Raw genomic sequence first — 16058 nt, 5'->3', positions numbered from 1 at the left:
AGCACCTGAGTGTAATGCTATGATATATAGAGAGGACTGGTAACATGAATAGAGGTTGGATTGACAGAGTCTGCAGGTCCAAGTACTAATACTATCTCAGCCAAGCTGGGGCCATGAGTTAGCATTATGGAGTGCTCTTGTTTCAGCTTTCTGTTTACTTTGGGAATCAGTGGATTGGAGGGTATTCTTACAGGAACTGCAGTTCCCAGGGTACTAGGAATGCATCTTTTACATAGCTTGGGCTTTATGACCAGCCATGGAACAGAAGCAGCCGCATTTCTTCTAGTCTTTGGTTGCAAATCAGTTCATACTGGGAAATCCTCAGCTCTGGAAGACTGCCCACAGTATCTTTTTCTCCAGAGACTGATCATGATTTCCAATGAACTTCCTGCTGAGATGATTTTTTTTTTAAATTGTGTACAATATTCTTAAAATAAAAATTAAAGACACTCCACCCAACAAAACCCCCTAACTTTTTCCTCCCAAATGTTATCTTTACACTTTCAGTTGCTTTTCTGAAATAAAAAGTTCCAGCAGTTAAGGATTTTGTTCTATATTTGACTTTTAGAGAATGAGTGCTCATGAGGACTCACCTTCTCTCCTCTCTGCTCATTTAACATCTCAACTCTGCGACACAGAACTTGAATAGGATCTTTTAACCGTCCTGATCCTATTAGGTCTTCTAAGTATTCAAGCATACCTTCATCATGTTCATTCTGGCCTTTTGGTTTCATCATTGCAATCTGTTCAACTTCCCCCTAAAAAAAAAAAAAAAAAAATTAATCTAGATTCTATCATTCTTAGGCAGGGTGGGTTTTTTTGACTAATGTTTCTAAGAGAAAGAAGGTATTGGGATGCAGAGAACATGAAGATCTTTACTATTCTAAGCCACTTATGTGACAAGTCAGATGTTATAAATTACAACATAGTAAGGCAGTAATCAGAATTAGTTAGTCACAATACCCATATATCTAGTGATGCAGTTATGAATATAATGAAACTTTTCTCCCTCTGAAGATACTATGGTGAAGGTGTGAGAGAAAAAATATCTGTTCTCCGTAGCCTACCCTCCAAATTAAACTTCACCACTCTATAAAACTTCAAAGGCACTTCTCCCTCGCCTGAGAGGGGAAAACAAAACAAAAATGACAAACCCATACCATTTAAGACCGTTTTATTTTCATAAAAAAGTATTTAAGGTAGTTTGATTAGGAGTGGAGCCCTATTAAGAGTAGAAGCAGCAAAGAATCCTGTGGTACCTTATAGACTAACAGACGTTTTGCAGCATGAGCTTTCGTGGGTGAATGCCCACTTCGTCTTGCATCCGACGAAGTGGGCATTCACCCACGAAAGCTCATGCTGCAAAACGTCTGTTAGCCTATAAGGTGCCACAGGATTCTTTGCTGCTTTTACAGAACCAGACTAACACGGCTACCTCTCTGATACTATTAAGAGTAGTAGTTTGGAAAAAAATGTTTCAGGAGAAGTGTTCTGATTGGTCACTTGAACCTTTTGGGTGTCCAGTTGGATATCATTATTGAAAAACAAAAACAACAAAAAGCCTTGTTAAATACTTGTTAACTTTCCCTGCTATATTTATTTCTTCCTGCACAGCATGATCTCTGAAAGTATATACCACAGAAAATGTTATTAAAAACAGCAGCAGATCTAATTTTTTATAAGGTAGAATGGGAAATGAGTGGTAAAAGAATTACACCGCTACCTCAATATAACGCCACTCGATATAACACGAATTTGGATATAACGCGGTAAAGCAGTGCTGGGGGGGCGAAGGAGGGGGCAGGACTGCGCACTCCAGTGGATCAAAGCAAGTTCAATATAACACGGTTTCACCTATAATGCGGTAAGATTTTTTGGCTCCCAAGGACAGCGTTATATTGAGGTAGAGGTGTATAAAAACTTGATGTTAAGACAAAATGTATTTTAGTTCTTGCTATGGTAAATGGAACAAACTTTTTATTTTTTAAAAACCAATTATATACTTCACCATATGCTTGGAACAAAGTGGTGATACATCTTCCAAATTCATTCAAAATATTGCATATTTAGTCTAAATTCAAAATTGTAAAGTAACAAAAAGATATCAGAAGTGCATGTATATTTAATACATTTATTATTTGTATTGCCATAGTGCCTAAGAGCCCTACTTCTGGACAAGGACCCCATCGTACTAGGTATTACACAAAATAGACCAAAGAGAGATCTATACCCCAAACAGTTTATAACCAAAGACAAGAGTTTTAGCTATGTGGCTAGATAGGAAAGGCAATATCTTAGAGATTGTTATACAGCAAAAGTCTGCAAGATAGACATAGCTTGGATGTGAGGATCTAGAAGGAAGTCAAAGTTGAAAGTGATACCTAGGTTAAAGGCCTGATTAACAGATAGGATGGTAGTACTGTCCACAGTGATCAAAAAAGGACATAGGGAACTCAAGCTCTGTTTTAGCCATGTTTGAGCTTGAACTGATGGCTAGACATCCACAAGGAAGGCCAAGATTTTAGTCTGGACAGAATGGGAAAAATTTCTTACTGATAATTTCTTTTCTGCTAGCACTGTCTCCCAAGATTCTGGATATCCGGGCTGCTCCCCTCTACAGCTCACGGAGGTGGATAAAAGATTTGGCTCCATGTGCCCTGGCTACCGACAAATAAGTTATTCCAAAGCAGTGAAAAAACTTGAATAATGAATATTCCAGAGGTAATGAACTAAGTATGTCCAGCAGACAAAACAGCCAAGAAAGCACTGGATCAAATCCAAGTTGTGCTCCATTTGTGAGGCAGCCTTCTCAGGCTTGGCAGATGCTGAGTTGTGCCCAGCCAGTCGACTTTAACTCTATTAGGTCTTGCGGCTATGAGTTGAATAGGAATGTGGGACTGCCAACCCACCAAAGCAGATGTGATGCCAATGTGGAAAAACAGACCAGAAAGAGCAGAATAAGGGAAGTCTCTAGAGATTAGAAGGACTCAGCCAGCCTGAGAAAGCTGCCTCACAAATGGCACTGTTTGGATTTGACCCAGTGCTTTCTTGGCTGCTCTACCATGCCTATATAGGGGCAGAATAGGTGGCAGGGAGACACTATGGTGGAAGTTCAGGGTGGATTAAACCACCAGATTGCTTAAGACCAACCCAGGGAGGAGGAAAGAAGCCTGAAATAGAGAAATTGCTCGCTGCTGCCCCCCAAAAGGAAAAAATAATAATGGAAGAAATAAAAAGAGAAATGTAACTGCCAACTGACCGCTGCCATCGGGGCAGAGAATCTGGTGGCAAGCAGGAGCAAAGGATACATGTCCAGTGCCAAATCTTTGATCCACCTCTGTGAGCTGCAGCATGGAGGGGAGCAGCCAGACATCCAGAATTGTGTGAGATGCTGTGCTGCAGAAACAGGTCAGAAGTAGATGTGAGAGTCATCAGCATAGAGATGGTATTTGAATTTGTATTTGCAGACGAGGTTATCTAGAGATAAGATGTAGAGGAACAAAAGAAGGGGACCAAGGAGAGAGCTCATTGGAACTGTCAGAAAGTTGAATAGAGGATGAGGAGGATCCTCTGAAGGACTGATTAAAGAGGTGGAGAACTAGGAGAGAGGAGTTACAGAAGCAATGGTAGTACAAGGTTTTAAAAAAAGGAGCAACAGCCAACTATGTAGAAGGTGTCTAACACATTAAGGACGATGAAGATGGGGTACTCATTTTGAACTTTGGCTAGGAAGAGGTCAGAAGCTTTGGGAAGAGCAGTTCCATTTACTTATTTGGTATAGGATGACACCTAGTGGCCTCACTTTTCTCTTACAAGAAAATATGCAAGCCCTGTGCAGTTGAGCAGAAGAGAAAAAAATATGGTAGAGCCACATCTTGTATTTTTACAAGTTTTGTAAACATGCACAAAAAACTCCACATTAATATTGAGTCGTTTGTAGGAGCACTTTTAATTCTTTTATTTCAAAGCTATAAAAAGGTGTATGCATACAAACTGTTAGTTTTCTGACTTCAATTATTAGACAAACTATTAATACCTATTGACATTAGTATTTATTGAAGTGATACAAAATAAATCAATACTTTTTATAATCTGTCACATTACATACCCCTATTACCAGAGTATATGTATACCAAAATGCAAATATTTTCTTTTTAAAGAAAACAGCACCAGCAAAAGTGAAACTCAAGAGACAATAGAAAAACATTCAGAGAGAAAGAGGAGAGCAATAAGCTTAAGCATATCTGGTGTAGCTCTTGTGCCAGAAGAAGGGAAAAACCCTTAACTTAAAAATACTAGGATATACTATTTAAAGGAATGTCTAACGAGTGTAGAAATTCAAGTTGACAGTATTCCTCTGGATACCTGTAAACCTCTAATAAAAAAAAATCTCAATCTCAAAACTGCCACAAGGAAAATCTTTCAACAGTTCACCTTACAGTATATGCCTCTTACTGAAAAGTGAATGTCTGGGGGCAGGAGCAGAAGCACACACAGATGTAATGATATATACATGATTATGTAATGATAGATGCATAAGTGATATCTGTGAAGGACCACCATTGTTGACTATGGCATAAGAACTCCTTTGATATGCTTGATTTATGTTTCTAGGGCCTGGTCTACACTACGCGTTTATACCGAATTTAGCAGCATTAAACCGATTTTACGCTGCACCCGTCCACACAACGAAGCCCTTTATATCGATATAAAGGGCTCTTAATACCGATATCTGTACTCCTCCCCGACGAGGGGAGTAGTGCTCAAATCGGTATTGCCATGTCGGATTAGGGTTAGTGTGGCCGCAAATCAACGGTATTGGCCTCCGGGAGGTATCCCACAGTGCACCATTGTGACCGCTCTGGAAAGCCATCTGAACTCGGATGCACTGGCCAGGTAGACAGGAAAAGCCCCGCGAACTTTTGAATTTCATTTCCTGTTTGGCAGCGTGGAGAGCTCATCAGCACAGGTGACCACGCAGAGCTCATCAGCACAGGTAACAATGCAGTCTCCTGAGAATCAAAAAAAGAGCTCCCGCATGGACTGCACGGGAGGTACTGGATCTGATCGCTGTATGGGCAGAGGATTCCATGGTAACAGAACTCCCTTCCAAAAGACGAAATGAAAAAACATTTGAAAAAATTTCCAAGGCCATGATGCAGAGAGGCCACACCAGGGACTCAGTACAGTGCCGTGTGAAAGTTAAAGAGCTCAAACAAGCGTACCAGAAAACCAAAGAAGCAAACGGAAGGTCCGGGGCAGGGCCGAAAACATGCCGCTTCTACGCTGAGCTGCATGCAATTCTAGAGGGGTCCGCCGCCACCTCTACCCCACCCGTCTGTGGATTCCGAGGTGCGGGCGGTAATCTCAGCCATGGCTGAGGATTCTGCGGACGGGGAAGATGAGGAGGAGGAAGAGGAGGACAAGCTTGCAGAGAGCACACAGCACTCCGTTCTCCCCAACAGCCAGGAGCTTTTTCCTCACCCTGACGGAATTACCCTCCCAAGCAACTATCCCAGACAATGAAGCCATGCAAGGGACCTCTGGTGAGTGTACCTTGTAAATATAAGACATGGTTTAAAAGCAAGCGTTTTTTAATGATTAATTTGCCCTGAGGACTTGGGATGCATTCGCGGCCAGTACAGTTATTGGAAAAGTCTGTTAACATGTCTGGGGATGGAGCGGAAATCCTCCAGGGACATCTCCATGAAGCTCTCCTGGAGGTACTCCAAAAGCCTTTGCAGAAGGTTTCTGGGCAGGGCAGCCTTATTCCGTCCTCCATGGTAGGACACTTGACCATGCTATGCATGTAGCAAGTAATCTGGTATCATTGCATGACAAAGCCTAGTTGCGTATGGTCCCGGTGTTTGCTGGCATTCAAGCAACATCCGCTCTTTATCTCACTGTGTTATCCTCAGGAGAGTGATATAATTCATGGTAACCTGGTTGAAATTCAGGAATTTAATTAAGGGGAGAGAGATGGGCATTCCTACTGGGCTGTTTGCCTGTTGCTTAAAAGAAATCCTTCCTTGCAGGTAGACAAGCAGGGGGAGAGGGGGGCGTGATTGGTGCTGAGCTTTTTCGCGTTTGGCTAGCAGGGTTCTTCCCTGCTACCAGCCACGCGGTGGGGGGGAAGGGAGGGGGGTGTTTAGCAGTGATCTTCCATGATACCAGCCACGCGGTGGGGGGAGGCGTAAAGCGATCATCCCAGAGAATTGGATGGGGGGTGGTGGTTTCTGCTGCTGCATGTTAACAGGAAAGAAGCAGCACTGAACAGGCTTTGCTTGCTATTTGGTAAAGGAGGGCGCTGGATATATGAAGGCTGTAGAAGCCGAAAGACAATGGCTTACCATGACCGCATGCAAGCCGAATTCTGCTGCCTGGACCTGTGTCTGTGAGATCTCTAATACCAGAGCCGCAGGCACTCAATATTAAGATGTAAAATGCGACCTTGTATTGAAATCACATGTGCTATGTAAGGTGAATAGTGTTGTTCACCGTGAAAGAGTGTAAGCATTGTTCTGTAAAATGTATCTTTTTAAATACTTCTCTCCCTTTTTTCCCCTCCCTCATGCAGCTGCAAATTTTTCAAGCCTCCCTACTCCATCCCGAAGGCTATCTCAGATAAGGCGGCGGAAAAAAAAGACACGAGACGAAATGTTCTCAGAAATCATGGAAGTGACCCGCAATGAAAGAGCTCATCTGAATGAGTGGAAGGATGTGGTATCAAATTACAGGAAAGATGCCAGTGAACGTGAGGACAGGAGGGACGCTCGAGATGAGAGGTGGCGGCAGGAAGATCAGAGGAGGCATGATGCAACGCTGGGGCTGCTGCGTGATCAAACGGACATGCTCCGGTGTCTGGTGGAGCTTCAGGAACGGCAGCAGGATCACAGAGTCCCGCTGCAGCCCCTGTATAACCACCCTCAGCCCTCACCATGTTCCACATCCTCCTCACCCAGACGAGTAAGAACGCCTGGGGGGAGGCTCCGTGCACCCGCCCACTGCACCTCCGTGGACAGCCCAACCAAAAGGCTGTCATTATTGTGAATTTTTTTTAGTGGCCTTTTCCTTCCCTCCTATCCTCCTCCCAAACCACACCCGGGCTACCTTGTCAGTTCTCTCCCTCTTTTTATAATGAATTAATAAAGAATACATGATTTTTAAACGATAGTGACTTTATTCCTTAAGCAAGCTGTAATCAAAGGGGGAGGGTGGGTTGCTTACAGGGAATGAGTCAATCAAGGTGGGTGGGGGGTCATCAAGGGGAAACAAACACAGCAGTCACACCCTACCCTGGCCAGTGATGAAACTTGTTTTCAAAGCTTCTCTGATGCACACCACTTCCTGGTGTGCTCTTCTAATCGCCCTGGTGTCTGGCTGCGCGTAATCAGCGGCCAGGTGATTTGCCTCAGCCTCCCACCCCGCCATAAAGGTCTCCCCCTTACTCTCCCAGAGATTGTGGAGCACACAGCAAGCAGCAATAACAAAGGGGACTTTGGTTTGGCTGAGGTCTGAGCGAGTCAGTAATGTGTGCCAGCGCGCCTTTAAACGGCCAAATGCACATTCTACCACCATTCTGCACTTGCTCAGCCTGTAGTTGAACAGCTCCTGACTACTGTCCAGGCTGCCTGTGTATGGCTTCATGAGCCATGGCATCAAGGGGTAGGCTGGGTCCCCCAGGATAACGACAGGCATTTCAACATCCCCAACTGTTATTTTCTGGTCTGGGAAGTAATTCCCTTGCTGCAGCCGTTTAAACAGAGTAGTGTTCCTGAAGACGCGAGCGTCATGAACCCTTCCTGGCCATCCCACATGGATTTGGTGAAATGTCCCTTGTGATCCACCATTGCTTGCAGCACCACTGAAAAGTACCCCTTGCGGTTTACGTACTGGGTGGCCTAGTGCTCCGGTGCCAAGATAGGGATATGGGTTCCATCTATCGCCCCACCACAGTTAGGGAATCCCATTGCAGCAAAGCCATCCACTATGACCTGCACATTTCCCAGAGTCACAACCTTTCGTAGCAGCAGCTTAATGATTGCTTTGGCTACTTGCATCACAGCAGCCCCCACAGTAGATTTGCCCACTCCAAATGGATTCCCGACTGACCGGTAGCTGTCTGGCGTTGCAAGCTTCCAGAGGGCTATTGCAACTCGCTTCTCAACTGTGAGGGCTGCTCTCATCTTGGTATTCTGGCGTTTCAGGGCAGGGGAAAGCAAGTCAAAGTTCCATGAAAGTGCCCTTACGCATGCGAAAGTTTCGCAGCCACTGGGAATCGTCCCAAACCTGCAAAACTATGCGGTCCCACCAGTCTGTGCTTGTTTCCCGGGCCCAAAATCGGCGTTCAATGTCTAGAACCTGCCCCATTACCATCAGGATCTCCAAAGCGCAGGGGCCCGCGGTTTGAGAGAATTCTGTATCCATGTCCTCATCACCCTCGTCGCCGTGCTGCCGTAGCCGCCTCCTCCTTGCCTGGTTTTGCATGTCCTGGTTCAGGATAGACTGCATGAGAATGTGCAAGGTGTTTACAACGTCCATGATTGCTGTCATGAGCTGAGCAGGGTCCATGTTTGGTGTGCTATGGCGTTTGCACAGTTCACTCAGGAAAAAAGGCATGAAACGGTTGGCTGCTGCTGCTTTCACGGAGGGAGGGGTGAGGCTGTACCCAGAACCACCTGCGACAATGTTTTTTGCCCCATCAGGCACTGGGATCTCAACCCAGAATTCCAAGGGGCGGGGGAGACTGCGGGAACTATGGGATAGCTACGGGATAGCTACCCACAGTGCAATGCTCCGGAAATCGACGCTAGCCTCGGTACATGGACGCACACCACCGAATTATTCTGCTTAGTGTGGCCGCGTGCACTCGACTTTATACAATCTGTTTAAAAAAACGGTTTCTGTAAAATCGGTATAATCCTGTGGTGTAGACATACCCTAGGTGTCATCAATCCCAAATAGAGATGCCCAGGGCTTGAAAAATTTCTTCAGTGCTCAATAATCCCAAGAACTAAAATCAACTCACAAAAAGAAAACACATCATTTCTGTTTTCCCAGTGGTCTGTTTTCACCACTAGCTGCGCTTTTTTAGTCAAAGGCTAGGCATCCCCCCATCACTAATTGGAACATATGTTACACCAACCCCCAGTTTTAGATTAGAAGACAGCCCTCCTACACACTGTTTTAGGATTGCGTACACCAGGGCTGGGCAAACTAGCTGGCCCGTCAGCTCCCACTGGGGCACTGGGTCGGGGGCCACACCACACAGCTCTCGGAAGACATGGCATGGCCCTGCTCTGAGGGTTGTGGACCGCTCCATGCGTAGGAGCTGGAGAAGAGACATGCCACTGCTTCCAGGAGCCACTTGAGATAAGTGCTGCTTGGAGCCTGCACCTCTGAGCATCTCCCCACACTCCACCCCAGCCCTGATCCCCCTCCCGCTCTCCAAACCCCTCTATCCCAGAATGGAGCAACCTCCTGCACCCCAAACCTCTCATCCCCAGCCCCACCCCAGAGCCTGCACCCCCAGACGGAACCTGCACCCCTGCCCCAGCCCTGATCCCCCTCCGAACTCCTCAGTCCCAGCCCAGAGCAACCTCCTACACCCCAAACTCCTCATCCCCAGCCCCACCCCGGAGCCCGCACCCCCAACCAGAGCCCTCACCCCCTCCCGCATGCCAACCCCAATTTTGTGAGCATTCATGGCCTGCCATACAATTTCTATTCCCCAATGTGGCCCTCAGGTCAAAAAGTTTGCCCACCCCGGTGTAGACTATTCTTGTATTGTTTCTTTCCCCTGCTTCTTCAGCTTCACTAGCCATACTTTCTATTCAATTTCACTTATCTCTTTTGCATTGTTTCTTTACTGCTTTGTCAAGGTTCCTGTAGGTTTGGTTTGTTTCTTCAGTCACATGTTGTAGTACTAGAGCCTTTTGTTTTCTTCTTTTGTCTATAAATTTTCCATGTTTCTTCTGAGATCCACTGTTCTTTATTGCTTCCTCTCTTTCTACCAATTATCTTTTCAGCTGCTTCTAGAATAGCTGTTTTGAAAAGATCCCAGTATTTTTCCACTTCATTTTCTTCAAGATCTTTAAGGGTCTCAGACCTATTCTTGACCTCTATCTGGTAGTCTTTTCATATCCTGCAATCTTGTAGTTTCCGTGTATTGAATAATCTGAGTCTGTGTTCTCTCTTTTTAAGCGCTTTAAACTTCAATTTGATGTTTGCTTTCAGCAAACAGCAATCACTCCCTATATCTGCTCCTCTGAATATTCTTGTGTCTAACACTGATGTTTTCCACCTCTGACTAACACAGATAAAGTCGATCTCATTTTGTGTATGGCCATCTGGTGAAATCCATGTCTTTTTGTGTATGTTTTAATGTTGGAAGAAAGAGTTGCAGATGCTAAGATTGTTTTCGGCACAAAATTCAAGAAGTCTTGTGCCATTGTCATTCCAGTTGTATGTGGGCTGACGACTGTTTCCCAACCTCTTCTTTCATTTCCAACCTGGGCATTAAAATATCCCATAACCAGGACAAGATCGTCCTTTGGTATTTCTTTCATTACATTGTTCAATTCTGTATAGAATCTCTTAGATTAACAGGATATGGATAAAAATTTAGAAGTGTCGCAGTGAAAGGGAAACAAGGAGAAATTTTGAAAACACGGGAAGAACAAGAAAACAGATGTATGGAACACTTCAAAGAAGCGATAAATCAACCAGAACCAATTACAAGGCTGGAATATAACAATGATAAGCCATTAGATCTAGATATAGATATATCTGAGGTAAAAATCAAAGGAGGGAAAAAGAAACACTGCAGAAGCTGAAAAACTAGAAGGCACCTGGTTTGGATGGCATTCATCCTGAGACGCTTAAATATGGAGGCGAAGACGTGGAATAAGTCATCTGTTCGCTGTGCATCAAAATATGGATGGAGGCAAAAGTGCCAGAAGAATGGACCCTCAGTATCATAATCAACTTACCGAAGAAAGGTGATCTAAACAATTGTTCAAACTGGAGGGGAGTAACACTTCTATCTGTCACAGGAAAAGTAATAGCAGCAGTCCTCCTGAACAGAATGAAAGGAAAGATAGATACCATCCTATGTGAACAACAATCTGTATTTAGACAAGGGAGATTATACAGACACTATTTTCACCCTGAGATGGATTATTGAGAATACAACTGAATTCCAAAGCAGTCTTGCCATCAATTTTGTGGACTTTCAAAAGGCATAGAATCAGAGTATTAGGGTTGGAAGGGACCTCAGGAGGACATCTAGTCCAACCCTCTGCTCAAAGCAGGACCAATTCCCAACTAAATCATCCCAGCCAGGGCTTTGTCAAGCCTGATCTTAAAAACCTCTAAGAAAGGAGATTCCACCACCTCCCTAGGTAACCCATTCCAGTGCTTCTCCACCCTCCTAGTGAAAAAGTTTTTCCTAATATCCAACCTAAACCTCCCCCACTGCAACTTGAGACCATTACACCTTGTTTTATCATTTACACTGGCATTTGATAGTGTAAACGGAGAAATAATGTGGAAAATTGTGGAACAATATGGAATTCCAACAAAAATTAATTAACATTATGAAGCCATTCTACATCAACTCAAAATGCTGCATTAAAAAGGAAAATAGATTGAGTAAGCCATTCAGCATCAAAACAGGTATAAAGGCAGGGATGCATCCTGTCTCCTTTTTTGTTTATTCTAGTCACTGATTATGGATTAAAACAATGAGACAGTGATACATATGGCCTAAAATGGAACTATTCAAGGCTATTTGATCTAGACTTTGCTGACGACATCGCTCTTATCAGTGAAGATGCCAATGGACCTCAAAAATGCACAAACCAAGTAAAAGAAGTAATGGAGAAGATAGGTTTGAGATACAATGCAAAGAAATGTAAAGTCATGTTAATGGGGACTATAGGGGCAGAAATCAATACTGAAGAAGAAAAACTGGAGAAAGTGGATAATTTTACGTATCTTGGAAGTACCATCAGCCAAGATGGTAATAGTTCCGGGGAAATAAGAAGAATGGGGAAGGCAAACACTGCATTTGGAAGACTCAAAAACATTTGGCAAATCAAAAACATCTCCCTCAAGACAAAACTGAATGTGTACAAAGCAAGATTTACCAAGAAAGATACGCAAAAGCTGGATGCATTTCATCACAAGTGTCTGAGAAGAACATTGGGAATAACAGAGATAGAAAGACCAATGAGTAAGTCTGTAAAATTACTGGACAAGGCACCTCTCACAAATAATCTACTAAAGTAGTAGTAGCTGGGACATGTGCCGAGTAGACAGCCCATCAGTGGCTGGGACATGTGCCGAGAATGGAAAAAGAACGCTTACAAAATACCGCCCTGAATGGAAGCCAGAAAACACAAGAAAGAGAGGAAGACTGCGAATAACATGGAAACGAACAGTTCTGAACATCATCAAGCACCTCAACATGAAATGGGAAGATTTGGAGAGAAGGGCAGTTGACAGGCAAGGATGGTAAATGTAGGTAGCCCAATGTGCAGCAAAGCACGGGATGGACTAAGGTCTCCTACATAGAGCTCTCCTGGAGTGGCTGGTATTTTCCTCTGAGACTGTTGCTCCCTCAGCCCAAAACGGGGAGCAGCAGTCTCCAAAGGAAGGCCCTAGGCAACCTGAAGACCAATGGTGGTGAAGACAGCCTTCAATGTACTGCCACGCCAGCAGCAAGCTCCTCTTACTTGGGGAGGAAGCTCCTTGCCAACATCACCACACCAAGACATCACTCTACCGCTTTACTTTCCAGTCATGTTCATAGGGTTATCTTTGAAGATGTAAGGGCTAGAAAAAAAGTTTTTAAAAGCAAGAGCTTATATTCTGTAGATTTTCCTGAGCTGGGTAAATGGATATTTCAAAGTCTACTGGTATCCATGCTTTTAAAAATCCTTCCTATAAAAAGATCTGCTGATGCTGATTAAGGATCAAACTCACCAGAGAGCAGAAGCAAATCAGAATAGCTTGGAATACAGCCTCCTTATTAGCATATTTGAAGCCAAAAACTCACAAGCAAAGGAATTCTGGTGTGAAAGTTCTTCCTTTAAGGAAGAGAGTCTCATTCCTTCTCTGATTGAACAGGTGCACTCTAAGTCTGATTAGGGGGCAGGGTAGCACCTGGGATCAGGAAATTTATATATGAAGAGGCTTCGGAGGCAGGAAGGGAGAGGCAGGACTAGAAGCAGGGAGAGGCCTGGGTTGTTAGAAACTCTGGAACCAGAAGACCTATGGGTGTGTTCCTGTTGCCACTATCCTGTAGAAGGGGCAGAAAACTGGGAGAGAACCCAGGAGAGATATGGTACTTTCAATAAGCTCAAGGTGATCAGACATTGTGTTGGTCCTTTGTTTGGGCCATTTGAACTCTAGTAAGTGACTCTTCAGGTAAGCCTCAGAGTCTTCCATTCTGAAGGAAAACAGACTGATGAGTCCGGGAGTCACAGAAAGCAGTGGGGCCAGAACCCTTTGAATTATGGTATGCTTTATTTATTTTGTGATTAGAGGTCTCCCTGTTAGTAAGTTACCCTGTGACATGGGTGTTCTTTGCCAAAGTGTTTGAGAGAATTTTTGAGGCACTCAGAGAAGGGAAAGCTGAGGGTGGGGCATTTGCAGGGGCGATACCACAAGGGGCACTCTGAGAGGGTGACTATGACATTACCATTACTGAATAAACAGGAATGAGTGTTTTATCTTCAGCCAAATTTTGGAGTATAGTTTACAAGTTGTAAAACATATTAGCAGAATAATAGAGTCTATTCCAAGTCTTGCTTTACCAGGGTGACTATCTCAATGTCAAACCTGATCCGGGTAACTTCAGACACAGCTGGCCCATGCCAGCTGACTTGGGCTAAGGGACTGTTTGATTGCAGTGTAGACATCGGAGCTCAGCCTTGACCTTGGGCTCTTGGACTTTGTAGCCTGAGCCTTGAGCCCCTCCCACCTCATGCAGTCCTAGAGCCTAGCACCAGCCCAAACCCAAACATCTACACCACAATCAAACAGCCCCTTAGCTTGGGTGAGCTGGCACAGACCAGCTGCAGGTGTCTAACTGCAGTATAGCTATACCCTCAGTATTAGGCAATCAAGTCCAGTCTTCATCATGTTTGAATACTATGGAGTTTAGAGGTGTGTTTGACAGGGTCAGAAAGACAAGCTCTAATTTTAGGAATAAGAAAGCTAGGAGAAGCACATTAAAACCTGTAGACACATTCTTTAGCAATGCATCTGTAGCTAGCAGTTTTAGATTCAGGAAACGGAGAAAGTTTTTAAAAAATTAACATTCTTTCATTGTAGGTATTAGGTGTGATATCGCCACCAAATGTCCAACTAAATTAATCCCTAACTGTACACTCTGCATTCCTTAAGTACACTCACCTTAAGATGAGATCTTAAATTGTGTATGGGATCCTACCATATTCTGACATTCTAAAGTATTCTAGAATAAGGAATACATGTTAATTTCACTATTTTCAAATCTCTCGTGATGCCTCAAATGTACTTCCAAAGCCAGACAAAAGGAGTTATACAAACCTCTGCCTTATTTCATCTGAGCCTCACACAAGGCTTAGGAATAATGGCTTAAAGTCTCTTAGAAAGCTAACCCCTGTTGCTTTCTGCTTAAATTTGAAATCACTCCATACATTTGTAAGATTTCCATTTGAAATGCGGGTCTTCATTTGAAATAAGTGTCTTATTTCAATCTGAAGTGATGTATTCTCATGATTTATTTCTATTGATTAAAAAAAAAATCCAAATTGCAGATAATACAGAACTCCCAAATAGCAGCCTTTGATGCACTGTTGAGGAGCTGACAACTCAACTGCAGGGACACAAATTGAACTATTCAAGGTAGCTCACCTTTTTAAGAACCCAGAGTGCAGTGGCAAGTTAACTGCTTGACCCTAAACTTTCATACAGAAGTCATTATCGTTCTATTGCTCCTTCATGTGAAGTTGAGGGAAATGAGAGGAAATTTATATTCATGTACTATCAGTACATGGATTACATTTAGTTCAATGTTTCTTAATCATTTTGTATGTGTGGTATCTTTGCCTTCATAGTGATTGGCCAAGGTAGGAGTTTGCATGAGTACAAACTGGATCATTCTTAATCTGAATAAGATAATGGTGATATTTATTGATTGGTGGAAAACAGAGAATAGCAGGTTTTTCCATTGTATAAATAAGATGTATAATTTAGGAGCAACCTCTGGACACTCTATTGCCTCTGGAGTCTTAGGAAGTGTTAGAATGGGGAAAGCGCTTCCAATCTGTGTTTGGCAGGATAATTATTCAATAACTTATGATACTGAAGTTTATATGGTGCTTCACAAACATGAGATGCTTTCCCTGCCTCAAACTGCTTACTATCTAAGGAGAACAAGAAAAAATCAGAAAAAGACACTAGACAATACATTTGAAAAGTGAGATTAAGGGAATTTAACACTGAGAAGAATATAGGAAGGTTCGAGACAGAAACGGGTTTAAAGGAAGAAAGTTGTTCGGCTGTCAAACTGTTTCACATGTAGAGGGGGAAAAGCATTACAGAAGGCTCAAAGCCAATAGCAGGAGAAAGTGAAAGAAAGGAAACAGCAGGGCAATAGGATTGGGAGAAAGAAGCAAACAAAATTGTGGGGACGGGGGAGAGGGAGATTAGAAGGAAGTGAGAACAGAGACATAGGTGGGGACAAAATGATGTGCAAAGACTTAGAATCAAGGATGAGGAGACAGAGTTTGATCTAGAAAGAACCAGAAAGCCAGTTTCTTCAGATAAGGCAAGTGGTTAGCTAAGTTGCCTCTAAGCTGCATGGCTGTGCAGCTACCTATTAAGCCCAGTGCAGGGACTCAGGACTGTGGTAGGGAGAGGCAATTCCACCCCCCCCCCTTCCCCTCTGCTGGCCCGTATGGACCCGCTGCGGCCAGGGGAGAGGCGCCCCTCCCCACCGGCCCCAGCACAGACCTGCTGCGGCTGGCAGAGAGGAGCCTCTCCCTTGGCCCAGCCCAGGCCCGCCA

The 16058-nt window shown here is 43.9% G+C and overlaps 1 protein-coding gene across 5 annotated transcripts in view; it reads right to left on the bottom strand.

Annotated features, from left to right (window-relative positions):
• SMC4 (structural maintenance of chromosomes 4) overlaps nucleotides 1–16058 on the bottom strand; it is a 113173-nt gene that overhangs the window by 77758 nt on the left and 19357 nt on the right. For all 5 annotated transcript variants that reach the window (XM_045029609.1, XM_045029607.1, XM_045029610.1 and 2 more), the window contains one exon: nucleotides 594–758. In XM_045029609.1, coding sequence (XP_044885544.1) covers nucleotides 594–758 — 165 coding nt within the window. The remainder of the gene's footprint in view (nucleotides 1–593; nucleotides 759–16058) is intronic.

The sequence above is a fragment of the Mauremys mutica genome, chromosome 9 (assembly GCF_020497125.1).
Source record: "Mauremys mutica isolate MM-2020 ecotype Southern chromosome 9, ASM2049712v1, whole genome shotgun sequence".
NCBI lineage: Eukaryota > Metazoa > Chordata > Testudines > Geoemydidae > Mauremys > Mauremys mutica.
Note: the sequence above shows the minus strand (reverse complement) of the source record. Positions and strands in the feature narration are given on the sequence as shown.